General features: G+C 45.1%; 1 protein-coding gene across 2 annotated transcripts in view; it reads left to right on the top strand.

The window, feature by feature from the left end:
• Nucleotides 1-15,538, top strand: part of AP2A2 (adaptor related protein complex 2 subunit alpha 2) — a 1,261,084-nt gene extending 1,245,546 nt beyond the window's left edge. For both annotated transcript variants that reach the window (XM_069624009.1, XM_069624008.1), the window contains one exon: nt 15,348-15,538. In XM_069624009.1, coding sequence (XP_069480110.1) covers nt 15,348-15,425 — 78 coding nt within the window. In that variant the 3' untranslated portion in view covers nt 15,426-15,538. The remainder of the gene's footprint in view (nt 1-15,347) is intronic.
• Nucleotides 15,539-16,068: the final 530 nt, after the last annotated feature.

Raw genomic sequence — 16,068 nt, 5'->3', positions numbered from 1 at the left:
AAGGCTGGAGAAGACACAGTCCAAAATGCAGGTGCGGTGGAGTACAGAGAAATTCCAACGAAGATGAGACCGGTAGCTGAAGGGTCGTGAAGTACTCCGTAGGAAGGCGGGACAGTCCTAATGAAGTAGGAGCAGGCAACTGTGAAAAGGCAGCCAGTAGGTACTGAGTGGACCGAGGAACACGGCCCAGAGAAAGGAAGCAAACAGTTCCCAGAAAAGGAGGAAGGCACCGGGAAAAGAATGCAGGAGAACCTTATCGCCGCAGAGGGAGAGAGCGGCCAGGGAGAAGAAGGGAGAAAAAACGCACGCCGCAGAGGCAGCGACAGCGAGGGAAGCGGAGGGAGAAAGGGTACCGCGAAAGAAGCGGCAGAGGAGGGAGAAAAGACAGGAAAATAGTATCGCTGGGAGAGCGACACTAGCAGGCACCAAGATCCACTTCGTAAGCCGAGGCAAAGCAGAGGGATCAAGAGGGGCCCAAGCAGAGCGAAGGAACCAGTAGCGCTGGAGCGAAATCAGCGAGGGGTTGGAACGCAGCGACTTCCGGGTTGAGGGAGAAGATAACACCCGGCAGCCCTGCGTCCGGCCAATGGGCCCGGACCAGAAACAAAGAAAGGACTAAAAACCCTTTTGTCCAGGTTGCAGTCTCCAACGTGGAAGAAGCCGCCAATTGCGGCTGTGGTGGCGGATGATATCAGCCCCTTTGGCCTTCGAAAGAGCGGCCGCCACCATCTCGATCATCAACGATGATTTGTCATGCGCTGCTTGGGCCGCCTTTGGCAGGTTGGCAGCCATCTTGTTCACCTTAGGCTTCTCCCGCAGATTAGGCGGGTTGGCCTATTTCCTCTTTGAGGAGGAGCTGGACCTATGGGTGGAGGCGGATGGTGAGTTAGATCGTGCCCTGCCCATCGCGGGGACCCGCTTACGCGGCATCCCCGACGTAAACGGACTTGCAGTGCTTGGCCTTGTCTTGGGCCCCCTGGATGGGGCGCATCAAAGGACTTAAAAGCCTGCTCCTCGGATAGGCCAGTCCTGGGTGAGGCATGTCCCTGCTTGGGCCACGGGGCAGAGGCTTTGGCGCTGAGCCACGCCGCCAGTCTACTGTGACGATCCTTCATGGCTCTCTTGGTGAACCTGAGGCAAATCTCGCAGTCTCCTTCTCTGTGGTCCGGATGGAGGCAGTAGAGGCATTGAAGGTGTTTATTCCCCCCAAACACGCTCAGCAGTCCGCAGCTGGAGCAGAGCTTGAAAAGGGAGCTTACCTCCTTCTCTTCCGACATGATCTGGAGTGCAGAGTCTGCCCAATGGCCTTCTGGAAACTTAGATGAAAGCTCAACAATCCTTGCCTTGTGGGGTGTTGAAATTCACCGACAAACGGATCCCTGCTTGTCGGCCGATGGAGAGAAAGAGCACACGGGCTCTGTTTGACAAAAACAGGACTTTTTCTCGAAAAAGCATGAAAACTTAGAAAAGCTCACAGGGCAAAACTCAGGACTGCCAACACTTTGACAGCCAGCTTCAGATTTTTACTGTACGTTCAAGGAGGTGCTTAGGGAGACGGCAGTCAATGACTGGGGACAATACAGTGGTTGGTCTAGAGGAGAAATACAGTTTGTAAGTGAAAGTGAAACAGTTTTTTCTTTTACCGAGGATTCTCGGCCTGACAACAGGGAATATTCATGAGCATGTGAATCCATGCCAGGCCCATGCTGGAGAACAATAGTTACAGGTAAGTAACTTGTTCATTCCTGTGTGGATGACCATGAGCGTTTGACAATTTATGGGGCCAACCTAATAGCTATAGCTGCCACTTAAACCTTTTGTGTAAAATCCTCTAATGGAATTGATGGCCTTGCAGAAGCGAGCCCATGTGAATGGAGGGACATATAGGGGACACCCTTGTTACTACGCTCTGGTCTGCTGGATTTTTGGAGCAGGTCAACTTATCTGCTGAAGAATTCTGGCACCAAAAAACAGTTTTAGCCTATTTTGAAACCCAGTCTGGTTATATTGGTAGGACTGGTGTCTCTTGCCTGTGTTGCTTTTTGCATTTTCTAGTGCTTGGTGCCATTCTCACGTCTTCATCGTCCTGCTGCTGGTCCTCATCTGCTTGGGTCAGACATTCCATCCTGGCACTGTTTTCCAGGTTTTTTAATGCCGTTTACCACTGGCGTCTTCTGCCTTGCCATTGGAAGGGATTTGGGTCTCAAAGCACCCAGCTAAATATGCTTGTTTATCTTGGTTGCCACCACTGTTGTCCTGTTGCTGGGGCCATTTTTGCTGGTGTCATCCACATTTGCCTGCTGAGACACTGGGGTCTGCTGTCCTCTTGAAGCCATCCGTTGCTGATTCTGCTGCTAGATGGTTGGTTTCACTGCTGCTCCTTCCGTTCATCACTCTCCACAGTTGCTGAGATTGGTAACCAGGTCCCTTATGTGTCCGCTGGTGCCCTGACCTCCCATACCCAATCGCCTCCAGCCCCTGTACGCTCCCAGCGCTTGCCTTGGCCCCCACTGGTTTATACCACCACTGGCTTGCACTTGTTTATCTATAGGCAGCTAACCACTCACCTAAGCACTTACAGCTTCTCTCTCTGCAGCACTTCCCTCCTGGTACACCCTGCACTTATCCCCTCAACCCTTTGCTCACTCTCTGCACTTGTACGTTCAGAATTCTCACAAGGCCTAGTAGGTCCGCCTTCATCTTTCATTGTTTTTTTATTTTCAATCCCATGTTACCTCCCTGTTGCCCTGTGTGCGCTTTGAAACACAATTTACTTTTTATAAGCGCCTTACAAAATGCACAACATCAGGATCATCGTTGGTCCCGGGTTTAAATCCCTCTACGACTGGATTCTTCATCTCGCCTTGTAAAAGAAGCCTTTATATATTGGGTTTTTCTTTCCTTTTAACAGTTTTATGCGGATAAAACACTGTAAGAACTTACTCTTGACCCTGGGCTGTTGTGTTATTAAAGATACTCTGCAGCAGGCTTTTCCGTGGAAGTCTGGTTGTGCAAATCCTGTTCAACCACATTGTTTAACATTAGAGACTGAATCCTGTTCTGCTTTGCTGTTCCTAGGACTGCTAGTTCTGAAACCCTCCACTGGATCTCTTCTGTGTCTCCGTCTGTGTCCTCTGGAGACCAACTGTTTCCTTCTTGGTACCTGTTGGAAGGACCTGGAACTTACCTGGTTTTACATCATGACAGCAGATCAGCCTACAGTCTGACCTGTTTTCTGAAGCTGCTTTCTTTAACTTTAAAACTCCTAAAAGTGACACTACATAATACTGATCTGGATTGCAGCATTTCTGTTGGGTCCCTGCATGCCTTTACCAATCCCTGGATTTTTAGGGAGGCTCACTGATTTACTATATATTTGTGAATTAGACTCTAGTCTAAGTATACACATTGTTTCACTGTGGTTCCAATGTTTCCCTATTTGATGTGTAATATGCCCTTCTGGGCCCAATGACTACCTTACTAAAATATGTTCTGATCTTTGGTAGCCCTGCAGGTTGGTTTGGACATTGTGTTCCCCCGTGTTCATTTCATCTGTATTCATATGCATTATATTTTTGTTTAGCTTGTAGCAGGAAACCACTAGGTTCTGTGTGGTACCCTTGAATTTTGACTGCTAATTATCACTGTCAGTAATGTTGTCAATGGATCTTTTCTTAACTGTTCTCTCGAAAACCTATAATGTATAATCTGTACCACCAGATAGGGTGCTTGCATTTTAGTAAAGGAGATAATTAGGCCTTACCAGGCCATGTACTGTTTTTTAAATGTACATTATGCTCTGCTATGTTAAACCTGGGTACTTATGTTTCCTTTCATGAATATTTTATGTGGTCTTATAAATAGTGTATATTCAACGACAAAACTTTAGTTGCAGGTATGTTAAGGTGAGAACTTAATGCAACAAAACCCCTGAAATTCAGCTAAAGCCACCTTAACTTGGCGTCCCCTGTTGCGCAGACTATGACCACAATGATCACATCACTAATTGCATGTTGTATGTGAACACTGATGACCTTACAAATCACATCACTGATGCCATCAAAGGTGACAATATTAATTACAGGCTGTGGACTTCGCCATAGCAAAGGCTGGGGTCACTGGCCAGTACCAAAGACCATAGCTAGTGGTTGGTTACTGTTCACAAATACCAATGTGCATAGTTAAAGCCATGCCTAGAAGCCAATCAATGTTTTCAAACATACAGTGGGGGGCAACATTCAAAGCTGTAATCAGTGGCCATGGCTAAAGACCATAGCTAGCTCCTATTAATATGTTAGAGTATACCATCTGCATAGCTCAGAACTGTGGCCACTGGCTAGTATTGTGTTGTGTATTGTGTTGAAGACCATGGCTAGTGGCTGGTTAGTGTATATAATATACATCGGGCACGGCTGAAGGCCATAGCTAGTGGCTGGTTAGTATTGTATAATACACAGTGGGCACGGCCAAAGGCCATCCCTTATTGCATTTTATTATTGTAAAATATACATTGGAAATGGCCAAAAGATGTACAAACCGCTCAAGGTCAAAGGCCATGATAGTGGCCCATGTGTATGTTGGAATACGTAGTGAGCACAGCCAAAGATAGTGGCCACTTGCCTGTATTGTGCTAATGTCATTGGCTAATGCCTGACCAGTGTATATAATATACAGTGAACATGGCTGAAAGCTGAACCACTGGTAAAAGCCAACATCTATGGTTGACAGACTGTTTGTGTTTTAAAATATTCAGTGCACATGGGTGAATGTTGTCACCACTGTCCATAACTGACGGCCATGACTAGCACCCATTCATGTGTAAAAATATATTTGGCCATGGTGATGTAATTAGTGTTGTCACCAGTGATGGCATCCGTGATGTGATTTTTAATGTCATCGGTGTTCTCATACAACATGTAATTAGTGGTGTCATCAGTGATGTGATCTGTGATGTCGTCATTGTGGTCATAGGCTGCGCAACAGGGGCGCGAAGTTAAGGTGGCTTTAGCTGAATGTCAGGGATTTTGTTGCATTACGTTCTCACCTTAACAAGTTTTTTCCTTGAATTTCAAAGGTTTTATTACAATGTATTGCTCACCTTCACATCCCTGCAACTAAAGTTTTTTCCTTGAATTTCATGGGTTTTGTTATTCCATACATAATTAACAATAATGCAGACCTACTCCTTAGACGAAAGTGCTCAAGACAAAATAGCATTGGACTTTTAAAAAAAAAAAAGTAATGAACACCAGAAAAATAACCTGAGAGAGAAAATGTTCCAAAAAATATGTTGGCAAAGTATAAAACATGCTCACCGTAAAAACCCAGCAATCTATCATGAAATATTCCCAGGAAAACAAAATCCCAATACGAAACAAGTGCTTGTGGTCTTGTGAGTAAGCGTCTGCATTGGGAACATGACAACCTGATTAAAATACGGGTAGCCAAATACTTGAGCAAGCTTGCCAACCTAAAAAAAAATCAAGGGGTTGCGTCCTCCCTCTGTAAAAAAAAAGTTATGCTCTTCACCCACATGTGTCCTTTACTCGTACCCTGAAAAGCAGCCAGAATCGGGGTAAAATAACTGCACCAGTGTCAAGGATTGCAAACTCTCTTGCCACATTGTGGGTAGATAATCATGACTTACTTGCCGTGTCATAATTTCCCCTCCTCAATCCCATGTGTAGCTTTCAACAATACTCTACTTTATAAAGCTCACTTGTTTAGTGCACATACCATAGTGTCACTCAAAGATATAAATCCTTATAAAGATATGTTAGGCAAAAAGTGTACACTTGTGGCATTGTTCCCCCCCCATCTTGACTGTGAGACTACAAATACCAGAATGCAAAAGACAACAAAAACTGTCTCGCAGTGCAAAACTTTCGAGGACTGACAGTTTCACGGTTAAGAAATAATATTAATGCGGATGTGGTGTGTTATGAGAAGGTTGAGAAGTCCCAATGTTTTTAGGCAATGTGCTGTGAGATTAAATTACTTGCCAAGGAGCACACACTTTGGTTAAGCAGCCTTCTCCAAGCGGTACACCCTTTTTCGGCGCCATCATTTAGGCACGGGCCGATTTGGCACGGGCATGCCGCTGTAGCACCTTTTTCGGCGAGAAGGCCATTCAGCCGCAGTTATTTTGGCACTAGGGATGTTTGGACGTGGCTGACATTGCAGCCACATCTAAATGTCCTCATGCTAAGTAAGATCACAGGACTGCACTGCAATAAACCTTGCCACCTCCCTCTTGCCTTGCTTTTCTTTAAATTAAATTAGTTTAATAAAAAAACATACAGCCTTGAACCCAGGTCTGCAAGAGTTTGAGGCCGAGCATTTAACCAGTAGGCCACAATGGCTTGGTGTTTCATGGGGCATACATTTCATACTTCGCCTATAATTTAATATGTTCAATGATAAAAGGCTAGGTATGAAACTTGTGAAAATCCAAACAAAAACATCATTGTAGCATAATGGTTAAGTGCTGCGTTTCAAACTCCTTAAGACTAGGGTTCTCTGATAGAAGTGTTCAGCATAAATGTGATTTTTAAATGTTTTTATTAAACCTTTTCTGTTTTATAAAAATGCGGATGCCGTGTGTTAGGAGATATTTAAAACAAAGAAAACACACAGCATTCAGGACCGTGGACTGTCTGCCATCCATGCATTAACCGGTTTCGACCCTGCTTAGTTTCAAAGCGAGGAAGGATGCAGCCCCCTTAGGCCATGTTTCTCTAAGTGTTCTTCTAAGGGGGGCCCATATATTGGGCAACATGGCCTTGGTGCGCTGACCCCCTTCCTCACTTTGAAGCTAAGCAGGGTTCGTCCTATTTACTGCAGGGATGGAAACCCACTGTTGCTGTAAAAATACCTGTGTTTTTTTTTATTATTGACTGGGAGTCTGCGAATACCAGAATGCAATTCGACAAAAGGTGAAAAATTGTCTAAGTGCAAAACCTTCAAGGACTGATAGTTGCATGGTTTAAAAAAAGTAAATAATTCAGATTCCCATTCGGTTGCCCATCCATGCAGTAACTGGGACTGACACTGCATAGCTTCAAAGTGGGGCTGGCCCTGCTTGGCTTCAAAGCAAGAAAAGAGCTTCTCCATTCCTCTAAGTGGTCTTGTAAGTTTGGCTCATTTATCTGGCAACAGGGCCTAAGGAGGCTGGCCCCTTCCTCACTTTAAAGCTAAGCAGAGTCTGTCCTGGTTACTGCATGAATGGGGGACTTGGATGGCAATTGAGTCACTGGCCATGGCCAGTGATTTTTCACCCCCGACATCAATATAGTTATAAACTTATGTTTTTATTTTTTTTTGGAAATATATAACATGTAAACCGCGAGTACTGAACTACACTTACCCGCGGCTATCTGTAGTCCTTTGTAACCTCGGATATAGCCAGGAATATCGGCAAAACAGCCGGAAACACAATGCTTCCCTACCCCAGCAAGCCATCACCATGTGCCCCCCTCATCTGTGCCAGCTCCCCCCACTCCCCAGATGGCCTCCTCACCTCCCCTGCCTTCTCCCTTTCACCCCAGAGCACACGCTGCCTCTGTGACGCTGTTTGCTTTCAGATGTTGGCTATTCGTGGATATAGCGGGGGCTACAGAAAGATTTGTGTCACAAACTCAGTCCCTGCACTCCCTCCAACTCCCAAATTTCACTTGGTGCTTTCTAGCCATTCCCCCACCCCAAACCTCTACCCTGATGGCATTTGTATGTTTTTTTTTACCTGAAAATAGCTTTTTACTGTATCATTTTTCTTATTAGCTCAGCTAAATCCTCACATATCTCTCGCATCAAGCGAAAAACAAGATGACGGTCGTTTCATTTCTGAAAACCATGACCCTGCAATGCACCATGGGAGATATAACTATAATTTTTGGAGTAGGGGGCACCCGCTTCTCCGTCAAATTTTAAAATAACCACAACACGGAAAAAAACTCAAACCATGCATGGCGTGCGAGTCAACACTTCGTACCCAAGTTATTTCGGACTTTAACCGAATCCGTCCAGCAGTTTGGGCTGTGTTGGCAAAAATTTAACTTTTTTTTTCTATGAGAAAATGAATGGGAAGTTTGCTGCACCTTTGGAAAAAAAGACTTTTTGGACACATAGTAACTTTTTGATTTTTTAACGAATATTAAACTTTGCAGTCTCGGGGGTCCAGCAGACTTTTAATCACTTTCAGAATTCCAGCCACATCAGTTACTCAAATCAAAAGTTATTAACAGTAGAATTGTGAGGGGTTCCTGTGTGCTTACGACTCACCTTAACTTTAGGGCGGCTATCACTGCCCTATAATTTTTCAGTATACCAGTGTGGTGTATTCTTTAGTGGTTACTATTGGAAATAATTGTACCTCCCTACTAGCCATCCCCCACTCCTGAAGTTAAGTCTCCCTGATCTGCAACGCAAAACATTGAGGACTCTGGTGTTTCCTTTTGGGTGATATTGTTTTATCACTAGTTTAGAAAATTATACAGCCCTTACCACCGGGTTGTGCCAGAATCACCCTAACAAGTTGCATCCAGACAGCAGCCTCTAAGTACTTCTCTACGGGTGGCTTTACTTACAAGGCAGGACCAGGTACCCCTCTCCGAGTGTGCTCATTGATGGCATGCACATTCGATCTCAGCCTGCAGCAGAGTCTCCTTTTTGTAGTTCCCTGTGTTGTTCGGCAGGCAGTCTTCTCTGAAATAATCCTGCAGTTAGTACGACATGGTTTATAAAATGAAAATGAATCAGGACTGCATTGTCAATTGTGATGCATTTTTTTGTGTGTTTATGCTTTTAATTGTGAAGAATAATAAAACTGACCAGGGAGTGAAATACAACTCATTTAAGTTTGTCACTAACACTTTGAGGGCCCAAATGACTTTAGCGGTTTGTGGACAAAAAGGAGACAGGGAGTCTATTATGTATGATTATATTTTTACTTTGTGTAGGATGTACATATCAAAGTATACATTGACACAATTGCACATAGCTCTAGAAAAATGTATATACGTTACAATGTTTGCATCCTGTATCCACGAATTTTTAAAAACTTTGACTTGTCATATAGATCATTGAAAGCACCTTTATAAAGCCTCCAGTAGTGGGGATAGCCGTCAGCACTGACTTACTAGGTTTGTCTGCGCATCAGTCATAGGCTCTAAATGTAGGGGAGACCTAATTTCATAAAAAACAGTTTTACATAGGGTAAAATGTTGTTTTTGTATACTGTTGTTTGAGAGACTATCTTTTGATGTTTTTCTTGGTCGACTCGGTTTTGTCCATTCGATATGCATGTCTATGAAAATGTATGTAGGGGAGGGTCATGGGGAATGAAGGGGAGAATGGGGGAAGCAGCCCTTTGTTAACATAACAAAAATGGTTGATTTCAGGTCGATGTAGTCAACTAAAAAAAAAAGGTATCGAAACAGTCCATCAAACAACGTAGAGCTTATTTAAATTGAAAATATTCATATATGAGACTATAAAAGATATCAGTCATGTAGAACTAAACGTGTAGGTAAGTAACATTCTTTCATGGAGGTCCCCTTTTCATAATTTTGTGATGGTGGAAAAGCATATGTAGATTTTTTTCACACAGCCTTTTTGCTTTCTTGAGAATCTTTTTAGAGAAGCAGTAATTTGTATCTACTGTGCTAACATGCTGGAGCCGCTGATTCAACCTCTTTCCTAAGTCATGCTTCCCTCTGACAGAGCAGCACCCTTGAGTGTTTTCCCTCTTCAAAGAGGTTGAGGTTTCACAAAGATTCTTCCCAGGGAAGAGAATTCAAAAGGGGCATATAACGCCCATGATCGGGCTGCCACAACTGTGTCGATGACATAGTCTATGATGGCAGCAGTGGCAGCCTTGTCTACTAAGTTTTTGTCATCTACGAAAGACCCATCCACGTCAACTGCTGGCCCACATTAATCTTCTGCTAAGAAGCACTCATCGACGGCTACTGCTGCCCCGTCAAGGACACTCATCGACTGCCTCGTAAATGGCCCCATAAGCAGGTAAAGTCATCCATTCTGTCGACTACTCCGTCCATGGCCTTGTGAACAGCGACACTGTTGATGCTGCAGCAGCTGGAATCTGCCACGACAACCACCTTTTACATGACCAAGGTGCATGCCTTCTTGTCTGCGACTCCAAGAGGGCTTCTCAGGCCTGAGACTCCGCAACTGCACTTTCAGTTCCACCGAGGCAAACCTGTGCACACCTACTTTTTATATTGGCGCCATATGTACCTCCTGGTTGGACCTAGGTCCTTATATGGTCCCCTATGAGGACATATTATAACATGTCATTGATACAGACTTTGAAGCTCTTGAAGGTGTGTTTTCCGATGGCAAATACATGGAGGTTATGCCATCTCTCCCGGCTCACTTTCCATCTGTCATGCAGTTTCCACGTGCACCCACTGCACCCTCATGGCAACCTCTAAAGCAGTCTCCCAGTCACACAGAGCCTTGTGACCACCCCTGGACATTTGGTCTACGCTGTGGACTCTGGTCTCTGAATTACAATATAGACTGCCTACTCCGTCTCGTCCTCCTGGTCAGAATCTTCCAGCAGGCCCATTGCCTGCTCACCTGCCTTCGACTGGATTTCCATTCTGCCCTTTCTATTCTACGCACATGACTACTACTGATGATTCTGATATATTTGATACCATGGGATGGTGAGCCTGAGGATCCTCCGCTCAGAGATTCTTCCCCTGATGAGGATGTTTCCTTCCACGTCATCACGTCTAGGGCTGCAAAATTGTTTGATTTGATACTGGTAAGCAGAAAAGGGAAGGTTTTCCTATGTTAGTGGATGGAACCCACTATGAAATATTTGGTTGCCATACCTGTCCTCACAGATGATCTTTTGACCATGAACCCTTTCACTGACCCTCCGAAGAGGCACATATTGGGGAAAAAAGTATAAGGCACCTGATTCCACCCCTAAGAGTTGGCATACGCAGCCCAGATTCAGTTGTTTGCTGCAGCCCGAAAACACTCTGTTAATCCATCTTCTCTGTGCACCATCTTCACCCTACAAGGAGGGAAGGCAACTTGATTACTTTAGGAAGCGTACAATTTCCACTGCCGCAACCACCATCAAGGCAGCCAATGTCATGAAATGACCGGTAGTTATGATACAAGATGGGCCCTGTTCTGGACTATCTGTGTGATGATTAAAAGGAAAAGGCTTCTGCACTCTTTTGTGTGGTAAGGCTACTATATCTGTGGTTGCTAATATTGCGGGCACAGGCTTCAGACACATGGTAATGGAGGTCCTACGTTGCCACGGATGCCTCAAGGCCACTCATTTCCACCCAGAGATTCAGTCTAAGGTAGTGCATATGCCTTTCAACAGAGGATTTTTTCACCAAAAAGGTTGATGAGATGCTTTGGTCCATCAAGGCTGATACTGATATGGCTTCTTCCCTTGGTTCGCTCCAGCAATGGCGCCAGCCCTTTCGCTCCCCCAAGGCATGCTTTTCCCAGACGAGACGCGCCATGACTGTAGACCCTCATATCTTTGTCATACCATTCCAACACATGCACGGCCTCAGAAGTCCCAGGCCTACCGCGGGGGCTCAACTCTGCCGTGGTTCCTCTCACACCAAGAGCCAATCCTCCAGCAGCCCAGACAAGGCTTGGACCCCTGCTCTCCACTTTCACACCCCAGTAGGACGGCGACTCTCCAGTTTTGTTGAGCTTTGGTGCTCCAACACCAGAGACAAAAATGGGGTGTTGTCTTTTATCCAGGACAGGCATAAATTGTAATACATTGGGCACCCACCCTCCGTCCCTCCCTTGTCAAAGGTTGAAAACCACCTACTGTTACTCCTATCTGAGGTCCATTCCCTCCTTTCTAAATCAGCTGTTGAATGTGTTCCTGGTTCACCAGCAAGGCCAATGTGTCTAATTTAGATACTTTCTTGTCAAGAAGAAATCCAGCAGCTGGAGACTCGTACTCGACCTGCACCTCCTCAACCAATTTGCTTTGAAACAGTATTTTCTTCCTGTATAAGCACCTTACAAGTAAAAAAATAAATAAATTACTTTGGTCTCAAACCCTCTGTATGGCTACACTCCAGTACATCCTAAGTCAAATACAGGAAGGAGATTTCCTGTCATTACTGGACCTGGGAGATGTATATTTTCATATCCCACTTCAACAATGCTGCAGGCAGCTCCTAAGATTCAATGTCCCAGGACAAAACTTCCTGTTCAAGGCTTTGCCCTGCGGCCAAAAATCTGCACTAAGGTTGTTTACAAAATAAATGCTTTGCCCCGGCTCTGGCTCACCTCAGTCAATCAAGGATCCAGGTTTACCCGTACTCGAAATCTGGCTGGTCAGGGGCGAGTCTCTCCCCCTGGCTCTTCATCATACAGAGGCCATGATCCTTTGCTTGTCATCGCTGGGATTCTTTTTCAATTTTGCCAAGTTCTGCTCGACTCATTCTCACCGCGCTCTGTTCTTGGGATCTCTTCTGGACACGATGTCTTGCGTTGCTGCCTCATCAGACGACGGGGAAGGCCATCCTGCTTTCACAGGAAACAGCTGCAACATCCTAGAATCCCTGTTTGGGATGATATTATTCTGCATTCCTCTGACCCTGCACTGCAGCCTTGTGTGCTGCTCTACAATGGTGGATGCTTCGCTTCAATCTCACTCAGGGAGCATCCTTTCGACTACAGGGCCATCCGGTCATAGTCGCTACAGACACGTCCCTAAAGGGCTGGTGTGTACACACTGGATATTTCCATGGCAGAGGTCTCTGGTCACCGGAACAGAAGGGGCTTCATCAATGTCCTGAATTTGTGTGCTGTTTTCTAGGACCTCATATCCTTTCATCCATAGTTTCAGGTCCGAGTGGTTCAGGTGTTCACTGACAACACGATAACCATGTTTTACATTCGCAAGCATGGAGTGCCACACGATGCTTCTCATCCCATTTCACCTACCGGGGATGCACAACGTGGTGGCGGATTCCCTCAGCAAAGAACTGAGATCCTGCCACAAGAAGGAACCTCTACAGAGCCAAGTTCACCACATCTTCCTCAGGTGGGGAACTCCTGACTTCGACCTCTTTGCTACTGTCGTGTACAGGTAGTGTGTGGCCTTTGCCGGCAGAGCCGCCCTACAGGGAGCTTGGGGGATGCCTTCATGTTCCCTTGGGACGGGATGTTTCTTCATGCTTTCCCCCAATTCTTCTCATCCATAGAGTACTCTCGGTTTTCAGACGGCATCAGTGCAGACTGATCTTGTTATCCCCAGCTTGTCCAAGACAATTCTGGTTCTCAGACCTTCTCGGTCTCTCTTCTACTCACCCAATCAACCTTCTGTCCAGGGACGGCTTGTAGGTGCTGCATCACAATCTGGCCTCCCTCAATCTGATGGCCTAACTCCTGCATTCTTAGAATTTGGACGTATCCCTATGCCTCCAGACTGTCAAGATGTTCTTGTCAGGGCCCATGCATTCGCCACAGTTTCCTGCTACAACAGCAGGTGGAAGCATTTCTACATTTGGTGTACCGGCCTGGCACGCCACCTCTTCTGCGTACATGGTCAAGACAGTTTGCCTTACCTTTTGTCTTTGGGGCGGGCCGGTCTGGCTCATTCCTCCACCAAGGTGCACCTTGCTGCCATTCCAAGTTTACTTGTTTCCCCGGGACACCTTCTCTATGATCTCACTGACTCATTAAGGCATACCTCAAGGCACTGCTCAGCTCCTTCCCTCATGTATGTGCCTCTGCTCCAGCTTGGGAATTGAACTTGGTTCTCTCCAAACTTATTGCTCCCCCTTTCGAGCATATGAACAGGTCCCTCTGAAGTTTTTATCTTGGAAAACTGCCCTTTGGTTGCCATCACTTCAGCTAAATCTGTGGGGGAAATCCAAGCAAGCTTCCCTATTTGGTTTTTCTCAAATCCAAGGTTGCTTGTCGCACTAATCCAAATTTCATGACCAAGGTTCGGTCTAGGATCCACCTTAACAAACCTGTGCTGTTGCCTGTCTTTTCTTGGTTTGTCTTCCTTTCCGGCAGAACGTTCCTTGCACTCCTTGGATGTAGTGCCAGCCCTGAAAGTCCACGTGTCTCGCACCACATTTCCCCAAGTCGTTTTAGCTATTTGTGACTTTTGGTCCTTCCAGCAAGGGCAACTCTACAAAGTACCCCATTCCACTGTGGGTATCTGCCTGCATAGCGTACGGTCATTAACTGGCTAACAGGCCTCTTTCTGGCAGACCTAGAGCTCAGTCTACACAGGCTCTTGCTCCTACAATGGCATTTCTCTCCAATGCTCCCCAGTCGGTATTTGGAAGGCTGCCACTTGGAGATCAGTGCATACCTTTGCATACCTTCACGAGGTCCTACTGTATGGACAGGGATTCAACGTAGGAGTCTAGGGTCGGTCAAGCAGTGCTGTGCAACCTGTTTGGGTGAAGTGAGTGTTTTTATAAGGTGTGTTTTTCCTTCAGATGAGCATTACCTCCACCCTTGTGGTGTTGTGTGTACTGCTTTTGACCCTATTCAGACAGCATGTGAATAAGTGAAGGATCCCATGCCGGAGAAGGAATGGGTTACTTACCTGTTTACTCCTGTTCTCCAGCATTGGTATCTTTCATCGATTCACATGCCACCTTCCCGCCTACTCTGCGTACGGCTCTTTTTGGCTCATATTGCTGTGTTCACTTGCACATGCCAAATCTAATCATGACCTCCATGGGTGGAGCTAAGGAAGACCTATCTATTTGCTGTGGGGCAATATGACCCAAAAGGACTCTGATAGAGCACTAAAGTGACAGGTTTTAACATTTAAATGTAAATTGCTTTAATGTTACAGAAGGTTCAGAACCTGGCGATGGGGACTATTCAAACAGCATGTGAATCTATGAAAGATGCCAATGCCGGAGAACAGGAGTTTCAGGGAAGTAACTTATTCCTTATTGGGCTGTGGCTGAATTTAATCCATATCTTTAGATGAGCATCCTGGCATCCAACTCCCTTCACTGCTAGCTGGTTTTCTTAGAAGATGGTAGTACACTTTGTTATAAATGAAGGTCTCTATCTAAGTAGCAGTACTGGTGCTAGTGCTATAAATCGAAGAATGGACATGAACCTTATCAATTGCATCTCTTCCCTCTCAGTTGGGAAAGATATTGACAGAGATCTAAAGACATGTGAAAGATCACAAGATTACCTGAAACCAGTTGGTGGATTTTGCCAATTATAGCCAGTTTGTTCCTGTAGAAATGTGGATCTCCTTGTTCAGCTTGTGAAATTTAATTAGAGTTTTTCTCTAGAGTCCTTCATGCTAAATTGTTGCTGTTTTCTTTCAGATGTACCGACTTACACTCCGGACAAGTAAAGAAAATGTATCCCGGAGATTATGTGACCTTCTATCAGAACAATTTTAATTATCCATAAATGTAAAATATCTATAATTTTCTGTGTGTATCGTCCCTGCCCTCCTGTTTCTACCTTGTGTCTTTGTTGTCCAACTGCCAATAAATATACCTTGTACACCAAAGACTGTGGAGTGCAACTCAATCTAATAGTTGCATTTGCAAAGTTTCTATTTGTCCATTCATTTTGGCTGATGTCTAATATCCAGTGTTGAGACTCACTGTGGTTAACAGGAATGAATACCTAATAAACCTGCCGCAGTTGTGAAGTAAAAATCAAGAGCTGATTTTAACTCATAAGGTAAACCTTTGTATTATATCACAGAACTGTAAATGTATGCTGAAACTTCACATTTGTTTAGTAACCAAACCAGGGTTCGAAATTTAGAATTGATTATTCGATTAGCTGGAGCTAAAACCAGTTCTTGACTGTAAGGCATCACGCAGTAGGCAGGAGCTACCGCTGGAGAAACTAGGAGCGAGTACACCACACATTGCAGATCTAACTTCCACATGAGATGCACACTTTACCTTTTTGCTCATTAGCCATTATATTTAGATGTGCCCCAATTCATCTTTATTTACTTTCTAAAACACAAAAAGTTAATATGTTGTGTTATTTTAATTTATACCGTGCATACTGCCATTTTCATGG

This window comes from Ambystoma mexicanum, chromosome 11 (genome assembly GCF_040938575.1).
Source record: "Ambystoma mexicanum isolate Mex_15411 chromosome 11, UKY_AmexF1_1, whole genome shotgun sequence".
Lineage (NCBI taxonomy): Eukaryota > Metazoa > Chordata > Amphibia > Caudata > Ambystomatidae > Ambystoma > Ambystoma mexicanum.
This window is presented reverse-complemented; position numbering and strand designations above follow the sequence as displayed.